Raw genomic sequence first — 19,906 nt, 5'->3', positions numbered from 1 at the left:
TTGCATCTCCAGGTCTGTTGGTAATAACCATTCCTCCTTCTTCGTCTCTTCATTATCCTTGACTTCAGCAATGCATATTCAGCTGCTGGGCTAAGTTGGAGTCAAAAAGTGTGGCGCTGAAAAAGCACAGCAGTTCAGACAACATCCGAGGAGAAGGAGGGTTGACTTTTCAGGCATAAGTCTTTCATCAGGAATGTGGGGTGGGGCCCAAGGGGGCTAAGAGATAAATGGAAGGGGGTGCTGGGGGGGTGGTGGTAGGTAGCTAGGAAGGCGATAGGTGGATGCGGGTGGGGGAGGGGAGGGGGGTCACCTGGCTTGGAAGAACTGATCTGTGGAAAAAGTATCAGGAATTAAATGCTTGCCTTACAATTACCATATACAGTATATTCGAGCAATTGTCGATCTCATGTAAAAGTCGGCCCCTATTTTTGGCCAAATAATCTGGAATATTCCGCATATCTTGTGTAAAGGTCAACCCTAGTTCTTTACAGATAACAGATCAATGTTTATGAGTCAGTGTGCTGGCCGTCACATCTCGATCCAGCTTTCCAGTCTGCCAGTTGTTCTACTCGGCTCCTAGTCTTCCAGTCCGCTGGCTGTTGTGTTTCACTCCGGGTTTTCAGAATTACTGCAATTCATTTTTATATTCTGCTCCCAGGTTTTCTTTATTCATTTCAAGATCAGTTGGGTTTCTGCTAATGATACGGTATGAATTTTGACGTGCATGAGTTTCAGCCCCTCAAAAGTAGTATCCATGTAATAGTTGACCCCATAAATTTAACCATAAAAAGGAGTAAAAAAATTTATCTATTACTCGAGTATATATGGTAAGCTCTTGAAATAGTCAGGCCATCTTTTTGGCCCCTATCAGACTGTTCATATGTTGGGTAAAAACCTTCCCCACAGTAACCTCTACATAGATTTTCTATGACCCACGATTAAACTTCCTTTTCTTGATGTTACTATGAGCAAGATCTTTGTAGCCATGTTCTTTACATTAATTTCCATCCATGCAGTGATTAAAACAGTCTGAGTCTCGGAGACCTTCACTATCTCTGCAATACAAGACAACAGCCTTCATTCCTATGTCTTTCACTTTCAAGTAAATGAGTCTAATCCGGAATAACCTTCCCACTAATCCAATCAATTTTTGTGAGTCTTAGATCCCCTTCTTCTCAGTGTTAAATAAATCATAAGACATAGTTTGAATGTTGATATTAGGAATTGATTGCGCTTATTCTTCTTTATTCTGCAGTGAGTGCTACCCTTCAGTATTAAGGCCATAATTCAGTGCTTATGCAAACCTATTTTTCAATTTATATTTCGGTTGCTTCACTTGGGTCTGTTTGCACTGTAATGGAACACATACAAACAGATCTCAGGCCATTTTCATTTGTATGTGCATCCCTTGCAGGTCTTCCTTTTACAAGATGATTCAAGATGGAGATGATAGTTGTACATCTTTTCATTTTATTTATTCACATTCTACCCTCCCCCTTTGCAGTTCACCTCCCCCCGCCATCACTGCAGATGGCCTTTCTCTTTCCTCTGATACGTTTTTTTCCAATCTTCAGTTGTGAATATCGGCCCTTTCATTTTCTCCCTTGATATTCTTGTTCTTTCTTTTATTCATTCCTATCCAGATTCTTATGCCCAGCCTTAAATTTACTCTGCAGCTTTTTCAATTCACCTACTCTTTCATCCTCCCTAATATAGCCCAGTTAACTAATTTTGTTCCCCATCCTAAATCTGCAGTTCCAACTCTTCCTTGTCCTCTTTGCCTCATTACTGTGATTATTCCCTCATCATCCAGTGTCCTCCCTTCTTTCCCCAAGATTCTTCCAGAGCCCCTGATAACCTCATCCTTTAAGTTGCATCCCCTATGATTGCTTTCTACGTAGCCCATCTTTTCGTGACTGTTTTGAGACCCCTTTTGTGTTGCACCTCACTTACCTGCCCCAGTCAGGTTTGCAAATATAGTCAACGTGGAGCCTCCCTTGGGCAGGCTTGTTAACCTAATCAGGCTTTTCCCTTGACACTGTAAACATTATGAAAAATTAGCCAAACCACGAAGAGCCAGATAGGATTTCTCATGAGTTGGTTGACCCAGTGAGACTTCACTCTTTGTACTGGAAATATTTAAAAACCATAGACAAAACTGCATATGACTGATACTTCTCATGAGCTGGTTGACCCAGTCAGGCCTCAACCAGCATTTGCACAAAGAAATGGCCTGCTTATGAAGGACCTATGACGCTATGACCAAAATTGCTGAAGAGGTTTATAATCACCAGAGAGTAGAGGAAAGTTCATGCCTCATACATACAACAATGTTTGTCATCATGTGTTGCCAATTTTTGCCTAGCATGAACATAGTTTCAGCAGGATAAGCTATTAATGAGTACCCATGGCATGCTTATAATGCAAAGGATGTTCCTAACCATCAGAGTTGAAAAGCAGCTCACCCACCTTCAAGATTCTAATAAATTAGTACCAAAGCCTTAACTCAGAAACGGATTTTGTGTCCGTCCCACAATTAAGTTCCCATACCCATTATTCTAAAACTTCCAGAATATTATGGATTCAGAATATTCCACCCTGTAGCTGGGTAATTCAATGGAGTCAGTGGTAAGGGAGTCACATTTTTAGCTGGGTTTGAAGACTCTAGTTTTACATTTCCAGTGTTGAACTGAAAGAACTTATGAGTTGACTATCCATGGCTTGATGTAATATATGTGTCCACAATCAGGGGCTTGAGAATAGAGGAGAAAACGTTGAGCAGGATACTGGTAGTGTATATGCAGAATACAAAGCGTGGAGGTACTGGCCATATTTTTCAAATCCTCCTTAGAAACTAAGCTGAATCCATAACAGTGAGGTATTGCAAATATTATATCTTTGTTTGAAGAAGAGTATAAAGATAAACCCATCAACTAAAAGATAGTCAGTTTAACTACAGTGATGGGAATGCTTTTGGAAATGATGATTTGGGACAGAATTAACAATCACTTGGACAAGTGTAGATTAACCTAGAAAAATCAGCAAGGATTAAAGGCAAATCATATTTCACTAATATAACTGAGTATTTTAATGAGGCAATATTTTAATGAGTTGATAGAGTGGACAAGAGTTTTCAAAAGCATTTAATAAACCATACATGACAGGCTTTGGCAGTAAATTTGAAACCTGGATTAAAAAGGACAGAGAGCAGCATCAATGCAAAGTTAGCTGACTGTCTGGAAACAGAATTGTGATAAATAGTTAAAGAAGGTACACAATTATGTTACCTGGGATCTTATATATGAATGACAAACCTAGCTGCCACTCATTCATTTATACAGACTGTGCTCAAAGGCACATCCTTTTGGATTATTATCTGAGCCATTTCTTTGGGAGGTTTTTTATCAGTGCAATAGCCTTCCACTCTCACAAACATGGCAAATAGGCAGGTCAGACTCAAGTATGCAAAGCACAATTTCAAAATTTGACATGATGCAAAATTTAGAAGTATCATAAACTATGAGAATAATGAAAGACTTCAAGAGGATGTAGAAAGGTTTGTGGAATGGGAGTATCTATGGTCAATGAAATTTAATGCATGACAGTGTGACATAATATATTTTGGTAGGAATAATGAGGAGAGACAGTCTGAAATGAAGGATATAATTCTGAGGGGGTGCAGGAACAGAGAGATTATGTGCACAATTTAGTGAAGTGAAAGGACAGATTGAGAAAAGGCATGCACGATCCTGGACTTTACAAATTGAGTCTTAGAGTGCAAAAGCAAGGGAGTTATGACATCTCTTTAATACTGTTCGGTTTGGCCTCAACTCAAATATGTTGTCCAATTCTGGGCATGACATTTTGGTACATATGAGAGTGATTGTGGAGATGAAGTACTTCAGTTGTGTGAGAAGATTGAAGAAAATGCAGTTGTCCGCTTAATGGAAAATAGAAGATTGAGAGGAGATTGCAAATCATGAGAATTCTTCACAGAGTAGATAGAGGGAAACTTTTCCCTTTGGCAGAAATATTGAGAACCAGAAGACAGAGATTAAGGGTGATCCATAAATGAAGCAGAACAGAATTTGAGCATTTAGGATCTGGAATGTGTTAGTCTGAGTGTGATGGATGCAGGTTCTGCAATGGTTTTCAAAAGGGAATTGGATAAACATCTAAAGGACAACATGCAGTCACATAAATTAGGAGCAGAAATAGGCCACTTTATCCTTCAAGTCTGCTCCGCCATACTATAAGATCATGACTGATAGAGTTGTTACTGCCAAGAGTCTATAGATAAAAGTTATCTTGCATTTTAATTATTGGTATTCTATGATTTTATGTGGAGGTTGAATACTTCCTTGCTGACAATGTTGCTAAATGTTTGTGCAAAGAAAGGTTAGAAAACCAAAATAGATCCTTGTAGTGGTACCAGATGTGATATTGCATCAAAGAAAGTAAGCTTTAGCTATAAAAATATTGAGTGTATTCAAACAATTGGGAACGGAGCAATGTAAGAGCCTCCCAAGGGACTGAATAGCAGTGAAGAGAATTAAAGCAGAAACTTGACTATGGTTGACAACAAGGAATGATTCTTCACTGTGCCACAGTCACATGGCTTAATCTGGCAGTGGGGGGAGACCTAGAAGGTCACTGAAGGGTATCTGTTGACCCAAGCATGGGTGACTTTCCTAACCCCTCTCCCGCCACTGACAAAATACCAGCAGGGTCATGTAGGCAATGACCTCTCCCAAAGGGGCATAACATTTCATCCAATATATGTTTAACTGTGCAAAGTTGAGACAACAATAATTGGAGCCTTGAGGTTTAAAATGGCATGGTTGGTATTAAATCAGTGTTACACTTTGAATAGTATTCCACCTTGTAGTAATTTATATCTTTTTAGATTACAGCATGGCAGAGAGAATGAGCAAAGGTGACTCAGAACAAGGCAAACTGCTGAAGCAAGAAGCTATAGCTGTCAGACAGTCTAAGGTGAAATTCTTCTCCCTCAACCTCAATGGAATTAGGTATCAGATGTCATTGAGGGGTCATCACTGAAATTTGCCACCTGCTGTAACCATAACTGCAGCCTCACAGCAGGACAAATACACTATTTCCATTCTGTGGTGGTAACTGTAGCCAGGAAATTTGATTCATCTGGCTCCTTTCAGTGGATCATGTGATATTTGCAGCATCTGCTCGTTCACATGTGCACTAAGATAGAGGGAAACTTTTCCCTTTGGCAGAAATATTGAGAACCAGAAGACAGAGATTAAGGGTGATCCATAAATGTGTTATGAACCCCGTTGAGGCTGATCACTTTGAACAGGAGATTTACATTCCCTATGGCCAACTTAAAGGAGTTATACCATATTTGGCCATGTTGTGAATGAACCAGTCCTGGAGCAGAATTAAATGTTATGAGTCTAATGACTCTTCATCAGAGACTCAAAACATTAGCTTGCTTTCTCTCCATGGATGCTATCTGAGCCACTATGATCTCCAACACTTTTTTTGTATTCAGTACAGATTCCAGCATCTGCAGTAATCTGCTCCTACCTGGAGCAGAATTTTCTGAGTTAGATGGGTGTCTCACTGTTGTCTGAAAGTGATGACATAGCAATGCTTATTCTTAGAAGGAAGGCCTTCAGGTGCCCCCCCCCCTCCAAGAGCCTAAAAGGGTGGGCCTTTCTCCTAGCTGAGGACCCCAAAATATTACAACGTGTCTACTAGAGCTGCCAATATCTCAGAGGCCAGCAGCTCCAACACTCAACAATGCCATGGAAAGAAGCTAAAAACTAATTTCATAAACCTCTGAGAAGAAACAAGAAACAGCTTGCTGAAATTTAAATTTCTTTTTATTTACACTGAATACAAAGTAAATAGACTATTGCATAAAAGTGTATGCATAAGATATGTGCATATATGCTTAGTCATAATAATTTCATTATACTCATCCATAATATATAAACAACATTCACGTTGGAGAACAGTGGATAAAACAACTTGTTCTATTGCTCTCACTTGTGTATTTTCTACATAATGCTTGTCATCATTTTTAATGACTCCACCTATTGTTTTCTTTATTTAATGGAAAACATTCCTGATCATTCAGCGTAGTTGGTGTGAAGTGTCAAAACCTTGCAAACAGCATTTCCAGTTGTTTTCATTACTTTGCTGTATAAATACAGTTCAATTGTATTTACCTCCATTAAAGCAAGCTAAAGAAGAGTACAAGATCCAAATGAGGTAGATTTCAAGTGAAAGAAAAACATCATAAAATATATATTTTTTAAAAAGAAGGTATGTATTTGAGAAATAAAAATATTTTGCTGATACTATTTCGTAGATTAACTGTACAAAGGAATACAAGCAGAACATTCTGGTTTTATATGCTGTATCTGACCAGTGTTTGACCACTATTTTCCTGCTTCATTTCCTAGTCTCTTTTCTAATCTTTGCATGCATTGATTTTCTGTATTCCCAGAATCACAGTCTAAGGAGCCAACTGTAATTCGTCGCATTTCCTTAGCTTCTTCTGTCAGTGCTTCACGAAGTAAAGGTACATTCTAATTATCATTACCTTCTGCTCAGTTCCCAGTTTTGACTAAATTTGATTGTAACTTTAAGGGAAATTGCACTTCTAAAGTCCTGTATAAAACACGGAATAAAACTTGAACTCCATACTTACATTGGAGAAAGCTGTCTTACAAAATCCATATTGAGCTAAGTTAAAAATCACACAACACCAGGTTATAGTCCAACAGGTTTAATTGGAAGCACACTAGCTTTCGGAGCGACGCTCCTTCATCAGGTGATTGTGGAGGGCTCGATTGTAACACAGAATTTATAGCAAAAATTTGCAGTGTGATGTAACTGAAATTATACATTGAGAAGTTGATTGTCTGTTAAGCCTTTCATCTGTTAGAATACAGTGATAGTTTCACTTCTTTCATGTGTAAATCACAAAACCCTTTTTTTATAAAAAGTTGTATTCTCGGGTTAGCTGTTAACAATGGTGATAGCTAGACAATATGTTGAAGGTGTTAGCCCCCTGTGTTCTCTGTCTATGACCTGATGTTTAGATTGATTCTAATCTAAAAAGTGAGATAACAGAGTTTTACATAAATTCATGCAGTTTTTGAGCTCAGAGTTCTACATGAATGTATGCAGTTTTTGAGCAAAGTGCAATGTAACTCTGCAAGTACAAATTCACCACACAAAATATATGTGTGCATGTGGGTCTTTGTCTGTGTGTGTGTGTGTGTCCGTCTGGGGTAGGGGTTGTGAGTGTGACAAAGTGTGTGTGTGTGTGTGTGTAGTGAGTGCAGAGTGTCTTAAGTCTGTGAGGGGGTGCATGTGTGGGAGTGTGTGTGTCTATAAGAGTGTGTGTGGGTGTCTCTGTGCACGTCTGTATGTACCTGTGTCCGTGTGTATGTGAGAGTGTGTGTGTGTGGGAATATCTCTGTGTGTGTGTGTAGTGCAATGGTGATCACCTGTAATGTGACATGAACCCAAGGTCCCAGTTGAGGCCCTCCCTACGGGTACCGAACTTAGCTATCAGCCTCTGCTTGGCCACTTTCCTCTGCTGCCTGTCCCGAAGTCCACGTTGGAGGATGGTCACCCGAAGGTCTGAGGCTGAATGTCCTGGACCACTGAAGTGTTCCCCGACTGGGAGGGAACCCTCCTGTCTGTTGATTGTTGTGCGGTGCCCATTCATCCGTTGTCGTAGCCTTTGCTCAGTACCATGCCTCCGGACATCCTTGCCTGCAACGTATAAGATAGACAACGTTGGCTGAGTCACATGAGTACCTGCCATGTACAAGGTGGGAGGTGTTTCCATGCATAAAAGTTCTCCTCCAAGCCACTCTCCATCCTGACTTGGAAATATATCATTGTTCCTTCACTGTAGCTTGGTCAAAATCCTGAAATTACTCCCTTAATGGCATTGTGGGTCAACCTACAGCACATTGTCTGCAATGGGAAAAGAAGCATCTCACTATCACCTCCTCAAAGGCAACAAGGAATGGACAATAGATGCTGGCCTAGCCAGTGATGCCCATATCCCACAAATGAATAAAAACAAATACTGTGCTTGGTGTAAACAGTGTTTAAACAAAGTTTCATCAGTGATTTTCTTTGTAGCTAGCTAATTTTGCAATTATCAGTTTATTTCACACCTGCATAGGAACCGCATACTCAAAAGTACTCAAAGTAGCATTCAAATATAACTAAATTCAGTGGTTACTATTACAGTAGTATATTCACCTGAAATTTGTGGCATGATAAACATTTTCCACTTCACCGCTTTTATGGTCATGCAGAAAGTGCAAAGGTGCAAAGTTTGACATGCAATCTGCTCAAATGTGATGTGAATTGTTTATTGTGGTTTGAGTTTCCAAATAAGCTACATACCACACAGGCCAGAGCAACAGTTAAAGCATACATTGTTAGCCATGTCTCAGAGATAAAACACTAAGCAATATGAAGTGAGAATTTACTCAGGAAATAAGGTAGAAGTGCTTAATAAACTCTTCAGCTACTAAATGCAGAAAGACTCAGGGTTTGTATGTGGCAAATATTATTTATGCCACACAAGTGCCAGTCAATAACCATCGCCAACAAGAGGGAATCTAACTATCACCCCTTGACATTCAATGGCACTTTCACCACTGAATCCTCCATTGCCCACATGCTGTGGATTATCATGGACCAGAAACTGAAATGGACTAGCCATACAAATACTGTGGCTACAAGAGCAGGTCAGCGGCTAGGAACACTGCAACGAGAATTTCACGTCCTGACTCCCCAAAGCCTCTCCAGCATCTACAAGACACAAATCAGGAGTGTGACTGAATACTTTCCACTTGCCCACAAGACTCAAAAATATTCTGAAAGTAGTAGAAAATCAAGGGGCAACATTGAAGGAAGAATTTTAAACAATCACAATCATAAAGAAAATGTATTCAGAAAACTAAAAGCTGACAAGTCCACTGAAGCTGTTGGGGGCATTCTGGTGTCTTAAAAGAAATCAGAGATAATGAATGCATTGGTTCTGATCCTACAAAATTTACAAAATAGATTCTAAAAAGTCCCAGCTGATTGCAAAACCACAAGCATAAGCTCACTATTCAAGAAATAAGCAAAACATGAAGTAGGAAACAATAGCCCGGTTAGTATTTGTCATTGGGAAAATGCAAGAATCAATTTTTAGGAATTAGTATAAGGACATTTAGAAGACCATAATATCATCAGGCAGAGTCAAGATGGTTTTGTGATTTTGTGAAGAAAAGACATTTTGACAAATGTATTAAAATTTGGCATATGGAATAGAATGTGGAAAAGAGATTATGTCTGTCCTCAGTGAAGGTTTTCACAATTCTAGGATAAAATACATTTTCCAGATGATACTTTGACCTTTTCCTCACTGAAGTGTTTCTTTTAAGTAGTAATGGTTCAATAATATTAGGGGTCATTGCAAGAACTCAAAAGAGAATTCTTAAGAGTAGATCATATATTTCTGATTATGTGGCTGACGTTAAAGTATTTGCTTTTTCAGCTCTTTGCTTACAAAAAGATGCCCTCTACAACTAATCAATGCCTTAGCTAAAACTTTTCTAAGGAATAATGATCAAGCACAATGCATTGAATTTTGTTCAATTATCTTTCTTAGCTCCAGGTCACATGTCAGACGACATCCCTAATTACATTAATTGAATCAGTGTTGGCTCATTTATTTTAGGAAATAAAGAATAAATTGATGAGTTATGTAGGTATTATCCTGGGCTGTTTTTAATATATTTTCATACCTCTGCAACAGGATCACTGTCTGGGCCAGATGTTAAAGCTAAGCGATATGAAATAAAGAGTGACCCAACTCCATTGGGTTTTGAAGGTACAGCTGCATTTGATGTGGGGAAGTGCATGCTGCAATGTAGTTTTTTTTAAACAGAAGAGTTTGTATGCTCATATTTCAGGGGAAGTTCTTGATTTCATTTTGCACTGTAACTATGTATGACTTGACCATAGCATGTTTGCGATTATGCTTCAGTGTTTGTGATTGTGTGCCAAGATTTGTGACTATGTGCATTAAGTGTTCTTAGTAGTGTTTCAAAGTACATTTTTAAAATAGAAAATGTATAGTCTATAATTCATAGATTTGATGTATGATGCTTCATGCAGTCAGATAGATAAAGCAAATTTGTAACTGTTTACAATAAAATGTTGGAGCCCAATCCACAACTCACAACCCTACCCCCAACACATACCATATTTACCTGTTTTCAGCCAAATCTCATGTAAATCTTTGTGCATGTTTTGTTGAGCTGCATTGTCAGTGCAGGATTACAAGACATTCTGTAAACTGTTTTCTCCATTGGAAAAGCAATGTAAAACATTACAACAAAGATACATGGCTAGTCAATGTAAGGGACATATATTAATGATGAAGTATGATATTAAATCACATATACATTACAATTAACCAATTAATGCTGCCGTATCAATTTGAGGAATAACTTTACACCTACCTTTTAGAATATCTGGGTTTCTCAGCGACCTTTCCATTTTCTTTACGAACTCTTGTTTTTAATGGGTTTTCAAAATGCTGCTTCAAATGGTCTGCACAAGTAAGTCCACTTTTTGACTCCCAGTTTAAATGGGTATTCTGGTCTTAGTAGGCATGGTGTCCTTTTTGTACACTAGGCATTCACATCAAGCCCAAATATCAGAGGAAAGTGATACATGGTCTGGAATGTGAAGGAAGATTAATTTTCTTTTACATTGCCATTTGTGTTCTAAATGTACTGCACCCTGAAATAACTCCACAGAGGCCAGTATCCCATCACCGACTCACCCTTTATTTACACGTGCATAGTACTTGACACTGGTCTGGCTTCTTCAGAGCCAGCTCTCAGAGCGAACAGAATCTCTGATGCTCCTGTTTATATCTGTGAGCGAGGGCTCCCTGATTGGACCAGGTTAACAGCCCCAATCCGTGAATTTATATTTTATGAAGTCAACCTGGGTGACCTCACAGCAATCACAACACATCACAAATAAAACTTCAGCCTCTTACATGTAAGAGTTAAATGCTTTGCATTCATTTTTAGCCCCTTGATAGTTCCTGAACCTTTTCATCTGCATTCCAGCAACAGAAATGTTTGGTGGGTCAAATCTCTCGGGACTCTTGTTCAGCTCCTAAATGGTTACTTCATAGTTGTATCACCAAAAATTCAGGAACATGCTTCTTTTTTGTTTGGGAAATCATCACCAATCTGAGGCTGAGGAAGGGAAAAGAATAAGTTAGAAATCAAATCGGAAGTAGAGCCAGAAATATTTATCAATACATGTACAGAACTAATGAGAGGAAAATGACCTCAGTAATCCAATAAGAGATTTGCATTTAGTATAATGACTGATATTATTTCAAATTATCTACTTCCTTAAGTTATAGCCTATAAGTGAAGCACAATGGAATCAAGGTCATGTTATTGAAGGTGCAAACTTCACATGTGGTTTTACTGTTTACTTTAATACACAATGTTTACAGAACGGAATGTATTTTTTTGTTTTGTCTTCTTGTACAGCATATTAAGTTTTTTATTAATTTAGTCTTAATGTCAATGTTACTATACAACATGCATTTTCTGTCAAGACCAGGATGGAACCTATTCACAGCCTCAAGAAATAATCACATTCTTTCCTCTAACGTTTTAATGCATTAAATGTACTATTATTTTCCTAATGTGTGCAAAAACCCTTTCAATATCTCTCTCCAGAAATGATATATTATAGCAGCTTTCCTGTGCCAATGAACCTGATTTCATGATCTTACTCAGAAGGGAAGGGTGAAGAAGAGCAGAGCAGTAGTAATTGGGGACTCGATAGTTAGGGGCACAGATAGGCGGTTTTGTGGGAACGAGAGAGACTCACGTTTGGTATGTTGCCTCCCAGGTGCAAGGGTACGTGATGTCTCTGATCGTGTTTTCCGGGTCCTGGAGGGGGAGGGGGAGCAGCCCGAAGTCGTGGTCCATATCGGCACCAACGACATAGGTAGGAGGAGTGCCGAGGATGTTAGACAGGCTTTCAGGGAGCTAGGTTGGAAGCTCAGAGTTAGAACGAACAGAGTTGTTGTCTCTGGTTTGTTACCAGTGCCACGTGATAGAGATTCGAGGAATAGGGAAGGAAAACACTTAAATGCGTGGCTACAGGGATGGTGCAGGAGGGAGGGATTCCGGTTTTTGGATAACTGGAGTTCTTTCTGGGGACGGTGGGACCTCTATAAACAGGATGGTCTACATCTGAACCTGAGGGGCACCAGTATCCTTGGGGGGAGGTTTGCTAGTGCTCTTGGGGGGGGTTTAAACTAACTCTGCAGGGGCATGGGAACCCAGATTGTAGCTTCAGGGTGCAGGGCCTGGAGTGTAGGGAGGTTAGGAACATGGCATCAATTTCCAAGGAGGGTGCCTGTAAACAGGAAAGTGGCTTGAAGTGTGTATACTTCAATGCAAGAAGTATACGAAATAAGGTAGGTGAACTTGCAGCGTGGGTTGGTACCTGGGACTTCGATGTTGTGGCTATTACGGAGACATGGCTAGAACAGGGACAGGATTGGCTGTTGCAGGTTCCAGGATTTAAATGTTTTAGTAGGGTCAGAGGTGGGGGTAAAAGAGGGGGAGGTGTGGCATTGCTTGTCAAAGATAGTATTACAGTGGTGGAAAGGACGACGGATGAGGACATGCCATCTGAGGTAGTTTGGGCTGAGGTTAGGAATAGGAAAGGTGAGGTCACCCTGTTAGGAGTCTTTTACAGGCCTCCTAATAGTCCTAGAATCATTGAAGAAAGGATAGGGAAGGTGATTCAGGAGATGAGTGACAGTAATAGGGTGGTTGTTATGGGGTCTTTAACTTTCCTGATATTGATTGGGAAAGCTATAGCTCAAGTTCGTTAGATGGGTCAGTGTTTGTTCAATGTGTGCAGGAGAGTTTCCTGACACAATATGTAGACAGGCCAACAAGAGGTGAGGCCATACTGGATTTGGTTCTGGGTAACGAACCAGGCCAGGTGTTAGAATTAGAGGTAGGTGAGCACTTTGGGGATAGTGACCATAATTCGGTGATTTTTACTCTCGTGATGGAGAGGGATAAGTGTGTACTACAGGGCAAGAGTTATAGCTGGGGTCAGGGAAATTATGATGCGGTGAGGCATGACTTAGGATGTGTGGCTTGGAAAAGTAGACTCCAAGGCAAGAGTGTAAATGATATGTGGAGCTTGTTCAAGGAGCAACTATTGAGTGTCCTTGATAATTATGTACCTGTCAGGCAGGGAGGAAAGGGTCGTGCGAGGGAGCCGTGGTTTAATAAGGAATTGGAATCCCTTGTTAAATGGAAGAGGGCGGCCTATCTCAAGATGAGATGTGAAGGTTCAATTGGGGCGATTGAGAGTTATAGGGTAGCCAGGAAGGACCTGAAGAGAGAGCTAAGAGCAGCAAGGAGGGGACATGAAAGGTCCTTAGTCGGTAGGATTAGGGAAAACCCTAAGGCTTTCTATAGGTATGTTAGGAATAAAAGAATGACTAGGGTAGGAATAGGTCCAGTCAAGGATAGTAGTGGGAAGTTGCGTGTGGAGGCGGAAGAGATTGGGGAGACACTGAATGAATACTTTTCTTCAGTATTTACTCAGGAACAGGGCATTGTCGTCGATGCGAATACTGAGTCACAAATAAGTAGAATGGATGGCTTTGAGGTATGTAGAGAAGAGGTGTTGGAAATCCTGGAAAAGGTGAAAATAGATAAGTCCCCTGGGCCTGATGGCATTTATCCTAGGATTCTCTGGGAAGCAAGGGAGGAGATTGCAGAGCCATTGGCCTTGATTTTTATGTCCTCTTTGTCTACAGGAGTAGTGCCAGAAGACTGGAGGATAGCAAATGTGGTTCCCTTGTTCAAAAAGGGGAGTAGGGATAACCCTAGTAACTATAGGCCGGTGAGTCTCACTTCTGTTGTGGGCAAAGTCTTAGAGAGAATTGTAAGGGATAGGATTTATGCACATCTGGATAGGAATAATGTGATCAAGGATAGTCAGCATGGTTTTGTGAAGGGCAGGTCGTGCCTCACAAACCTTATTGAATTCTTTGAAAAGGTGACGAAGGAGGTTGATGAGGGGAAAGCGGTAGATGTGGTATATATGGATTTTAGTAAGGCGTTTGATAAGGTTCCCCATGGTAGGCTACTGCAGAAAATACGGAGATATGGCATTGAGGGTGAGTTGGAGGTTTGGATTAGGAGTTGGCTGGCTGGAAGAAGACAGAGGGTAGTAGTTGATGGCAAAGTTTCTTCATGGAGTGCCGTCACTAGCGGTGTTCCGCAAGGATCTGTTTTGGGACCATTGCTGTTTGTCATTTTTATAAATGACCTGGAAGAGGGGTTAGAAGGTTGGGTGAGCAAGTTTGCGGATGATACGAAAGTCGGAGGAGTTGTTGACAGTGAGGAAGGATGTGGCAGGTTACAGCAGGATATAGAGAAGCTGCAGAGCTGGGCAGAAAGGTGGCAAATGGAATTCAATGTAGCTAAGTGTGAGGTGATTCACTTTGGGAAGAATAACAAAAAGATGGGGTACTGGGCTAATGGTCGGATACTTGGTAGTGTGGATGAGCAGAGGGATCTTGGTGTCCATGTACACAGATCTCTGAAAGTTGCCACCCAGGTAAATAGTGCGGTGAGGAAGGCATATGGCGTACTGGCTTTTATTGGTAGAGGAATTGAGTTCCGGAGTCCTGAGGTCATGATGCAGTTGTATAAGACTCTGGTGCGGCCGCATCTGGAATATTGTGTGCAGTTTTGGTCGCCATACTATAGGAAGGACGTGGAGGCACTGGAACGGGTGCAGAGGAGGTTTACCAGGATGTTGCCTGGTATGGAAGGAAGATCGTATGAGGAAAGACTGAGACACCTGGGGCTGTTTTCATTAGAGAAAAGACGGTTTAGGGGTGACTTGATTGAGGTGTACAAGATGATTAGGGGGTTAGATAGGGTTGACAGTGTGAACCTTTTCCCGCGTATGGAGTCGGGTATTACAAGGGGGCATAGCTTTAAATTAAGGGGGGGTAGATATAGGACTGAAGTTAGAGGTAGGTTCTTCACTCAGCGAGTCGTAAGTTCATGGAATGCCCTGCCAGTAGCAGTGGTGGACTCTCCCTCTTTATGGGCATTTAAGCGGGCATTGGATAGGTATATGGAGGATAGTGGGTTAGTATAGGTTAGGTGGGCTTGGATCGGCGCAACATCGAGGGCCAAAGGGCCTGTACTGCGCTGTATTCTTCTATGTTCTATGTTCTATGTTCTATCTTCTTTGAGCCAATTATGTTATAACATCTAGAACCAACTTATAAACTGTACTTCTTATTATCATATGTACTGATTGAATGATTAGAAATACAAATAAGTTGTTTGTCACAAAACAAATTAAATTAACACACACATATACACATATATATGTATATATGCATTTTGTTCTAAATGTTTTATTTATGAGCACAAAGTTGTTAAAAATTAGTATGTACAACATGAGAGATTTGTACCACACAGCAAAATTATTTAAATGATGTTCTTTTTTGTGCCAAGGTTAGAGTTTATTCATTGTTCTCACTTTTCCTACATTAATTCATGATAAACTTTACAATAATAAAAACAAACAACTTCCTTTTACAGAGTCATTGCCAGATACTTTCATGATTGCAAGCAAGCGCCACAGTACCACCAGTTACGTAAAAAGGTCAATTTCACAGACAGGTATGGCAGATCAATGGGTTTTATTTTTGATTAGTAATTTAATATTTTCAATACTGAAAATACTGATTTGGGAAGAATAATTCAAGTATTTTTAGCTTTTTATTCTATGCTTTGAATGTTGCCTATTCCATGCACATGTAGGATTAATAATCCAGTGGCTCACGGTGCATCAGGTGAAAGTTTTTACATCAGACATCAAATTAACAACAAAAAAAAAACTGCAGATGCTGGAAATGTGAAAGAAAAACAAAAATTTCTGGAAAATCTCAATAGATCTGGCAGTATCTGTGGAGAGAAATCAGAGTTGATATTTCAGGTCCAATGAACCTTCTTCAGAACTGATGGTAGCTAGGAAACTGATGTTTTTTTAAACTGAAGATGGGAAGGGGTGGGAGTAAACTTTAGATGGAAATAGAGCCCAAAGAGAGAGATGTGTTCACAGTGTCAGTTAGTAGCAAATATTGAAGAGAAGGTCCAAACAAAAAAAGGATGATTTTTATTTTGTGCCTTCAATTGCAAAACACAAATACTGGCAACATTTTGATGGGTGGCTGTCATCAACGTGCAGCCATTGAGTTATGACTGCTCAATAAATATTGCAAGGCAGCATTCTGGTCAGTTAGTGCAGGCATTCGGCTGGTTCCTACACTAAGTCCACACAGGAATGGCATGTGAAGCGTGGAGTGGTAATAGTAATTAAAAAGGACCAGCAATCCAGAACACAGGGGACTTGGATTTGAATCTCACCATGGCATGTGGAGAAATTTGAATTCAATAAAAAATACTGGCCATATAACTGCTGTTAATTATTGTTAAAGACCCACCTGATTCACTAATGTCCTTTCAGAAAGAAAATCTGCCACTATAACCTGGTCTGGCCTTTATGTCACTCCAGACCCCCATAGCAATGTGGTTGGTTCTTAACTGCCTCTGGACAATTAGGGGTGTGCAATAAATGCTGGCCTAGCAAGTGATGCATACATTGTGAATTTAAAAGACTGGAATGTACACACTACCATTGTTTTTCAAGTTATAAAGAGCATACCTTGTGTTATGCCACAAGTGGACTCATTAAGGTACAGGTGATCAGGCAGATACAATACCTGACTAGTTTGGGTCCAAACTCATTGTTTGGCAATTGTTAAAATGGACATTATTAATCCAGTGAGTACTCCAGAGGAGAGGGAAGCTGTTTCCTGCAAACTGTCAACATATTTTGAGACTGGTAGTTCCAGATGTCTCAAAAAAGCGTGTATTCTTGTTAACTGCATTCTAAAGAGGGCGATTTTAAATGCCATAAAGGTTTGCTAGTACAGTAGTAAATTAATGATACCATATTCAGTTATCTTCTGCATGTAGTCTTACAATGTTTCAAATTCTGACTACATGCTAACAGTTACCCTTCTTATTAGTGTTTCTTCCCTAACACTCTCAACTGCTTATCCCTGCCACAAATCCTTCTATCTACTTTGCCTAGTTAATATATACTGTTATTCAATTACATTCATTATAAACTCCATGTTGATAAATTGGTGCATCTAAGTGGCATTTAAATTTACCAATCTGTTTAGAGTGCCTGAGCGTGTGAAAGATTGCAGATAGGAAAAATAGGCACCTCGTAGGTATTTGATGGTCAAGCATGAAACCAGCTTTAGGAAAATAGAAGATTCAGGTCAGAGGACTTATACCTGTTTGGACTACCCTCAAATATTGAATTGATTTGCACAAAGCACAAGCTTCACAAATGGCCTAACTGGCATTCCTTCAAAGAAGCAATGCAGGCTATAACTGACCAGTTAATTATTTAAGGCACACATGCATGAATCTTCAGTAAGTTGCAGCAGAAACTGGATGCTGCTGTTCACTGCATCTAACATGCCAGGGTTCACCAGGGCAGGGAAAGTGCAGATCAACAATCCCGCTCAACTCTTGATAAAAAGCAAGCACAAATTGTCAGAAGACTGACATTTTGAACTGAGTATGCTGGCTTCAAAGCTCTCTGATGCAGGCAAGCAGAAGTGAGGTGAGTATAGCATGAAAAACCAGTCCTGGCTGCCCTAGGACATTGCTTCAGCCCATGAAGTGAAGAATTGGTATTGGATAGGAGATGAGCTTGACACTACACAAGTGGTGGGGGAGGGAGTGGGCAATCAGGATTTATTAAATATCATTCTCACCCCATTCCTGACTTCAAGGGGGACAGAAGAGCAGGTGGTGATACTGTCAATCACAGGGGGCAACCCTTCTTCAAAAGAAAGATCACAGCTGCCAATGACTGTGAGACTTTGGGACCAGTGACAATGATGGACAAGGAACAGTTGATCTCCACCATTTCAGGCGGGCATGGGAGAGGAAAGTAGGGCAAGGAGACAATGGATTGCATGCCTTCAACACAGGAGGGATCAGAAGGATGTAGCTAGAAATAACAAACATTCAGTACCATGGGAAACTGCAGCTGTCCAAGCAGATGATCTGACAGACCTGCGACCTCATCAGAAAATCTCAAGTTTTGAAGAACTGGAGTGCTTACCCTGCTGACAGTGTGAAAGACACTATGGCCTTGAATGTCCTTACTTCCAAGGATCAGCTGAAGATTTGAGGGGCATCTTGCAAACCACAGCACAGCGTTGCCTCACAAAAGTTACTGATGCCTTCTATGCCAGATCTGCACAGTACAGTCAATTGCAAGCAGACAGGCCTAGCAGGGGCAGAAGGCATTTTTATGGGAATAAAGGGTTACGGGGAAAGGGCAGGAAAGTGAATGTGAGGAATATCGGATCATCTGTGATCCAGTTGAATGGCAGAGCAGGGTCAAGGGTCCGAACAATCTACTCCTGTTCTTATTGCTTGTCATCTTATGGGTTTCACTGCTATCACTGAATTTCCCCATCTTCAATAACACAGCGATGAGCCAGTGAGACCAATCAACAGGAAGGGTTTCTACTCTCTCAACATCAAAATGGTCTGTGACCAAAACGAGATTTTCTTCCATGTGTACACTTGCTTTGTGGGAAGCTGCTATGACTCTAACATCCTTTGCAAGTCTGCATTTCCTCAGATCTTCATACCCCAAAGTGAGTGCATAGGTCTTAAAATATTATGGATATCATTTGAAGACATAGCTATTGGTTTGTCTACTGAAGCCCAACAGAGAGCAAACAGGCAATTCAACCAAGGCCATCAGCTCACTAGGACCACCATTGAGCAGGCGGTCAGATGTTTGAAGAGGTGGAATCGATGCCTTGTCTGTTTGAATGGCATCGTCCAATATCCTCCTGTCAGATCCCAGCCATTGACAGAATAAAACTGTTTTTTTGACTGTCAGGATAATTCCAGTGGAGTTCCACGAGGCTCAGTAACAAATCGTCTGCTTTTTGTACATATATTAATGTTTTGGACTTCAATGTAGGAAGACCTGATGGGCTGGAGTTATTTTCCTTGGAATAGAGGAGGCTGAAGGGAGATTTAATTGAGGTCTACAGGTAAAAACAATGACTGCAGATGCTGGAAACCAGATTCTGGATTAGTGATGCTGGAAGAGCACAGCAGTTCAGGCAGCATCCAAGGAGCTTCGAAATCGACATTTCGGTCAAAAGTGAAGGGCATTTGCCTGAAATGTCGATTGTGAAGCTCCTTGGATGCTGCCTGAACTGTTGTGCTCTTCCAGCACCACTAATCCAGAATGAAGTCTACAGGTGTTAAGTGGCCTGAACAGAACAGATGGGAATGATCTCTTTCCCTTAGCAGAAGGGTCAATGTCAAGGTTGAGTAGATTTAAAGTGCTCAATAGGAGGATCAAAGAGGAGATTAGGGAAGGTTTTTCACCCAAAGGGGTGGCTAGGGGTCTGGAACCTACTGCCTGATGGGTAATAGAGGTAGAAAAGCTTGGCTAATTTAAAGGGTATCTGGATATGTACCTGAAGTTTCATAACACCTAGACAAGGGATCAAGTGCAGAAAAAATAAGATTAGACCAATGGGCAGAGTGGCCTCCTTCTATGCTATGATTTTTTTTTCCACATTTTCTAACTATTCTAATTATCTGGACAGGGGAATATACAGAAATGTGGGAGAAGCTAGGGTAGTAACAAGATGTGAATGATTTCTTAAGCAGGC

General features: G+C 40.5%; 1 protein-coding gene across 8 annotated transcripts in view; it reads left to right on the top strand.

Moving 5' to 3' along the window:
- LOC122555988 (guanine nucleotide exchange factor DBS) overlaps positions 1-19,906 on the top strand; it is a 404,319-nt gene that overhangs the window by 358,232 nt on the left and 26,181 nt on the right. For 5 of the 8 annotated variants that reach the window (XM_043702332.2, XM_087993537.1, XM_043702330.2 and 2 more), the window contains 3 exons: positions 6,491-6,565; positions 9,824-9,898; positions 15,711-15,791. In XM_043702332.2, coding sequence (XP_043558267.1) covers positions 6,491-6,565; positions 9,824-9,898; positions 15,711-15,791 — 231 coding nt within the window. The remainder of the gene's footprint in view (positions 1-6,490; positions 6,566-9,823; positions 9,899-15,710; positions 15,792-19,906) is intronic. The other 3 variants (XM_087993536.1, XM_043702333.2, XM_087993538.1) reach the window with 2 other exon arrangements.

This window comes from Chiloscyllium plagiosum, unplaced genomic scaffold (assembly GCF_037043375.1).
Source record: "Chiloscyllium plagiosum isolate Xiang-an unplaced genomic scaffold, Cpla_swu_hap1 HiC_scaffold_13, whole genome shotgun sequence".
Classification (NCBI taxonomy): domain Eukaryota; kingdom Metazoa; phylum Chordata; class Chondrichthyes; order Orectolobiformes; family Hemiscylliidae; genus Chiloscyllium; species Chiloscyllium plagiosum.
The sequence above is the reverse complement of the archived record's forward strand: the minus strand, read 5'-3'. Positions and strand labels throughout refer to the sequence as shown.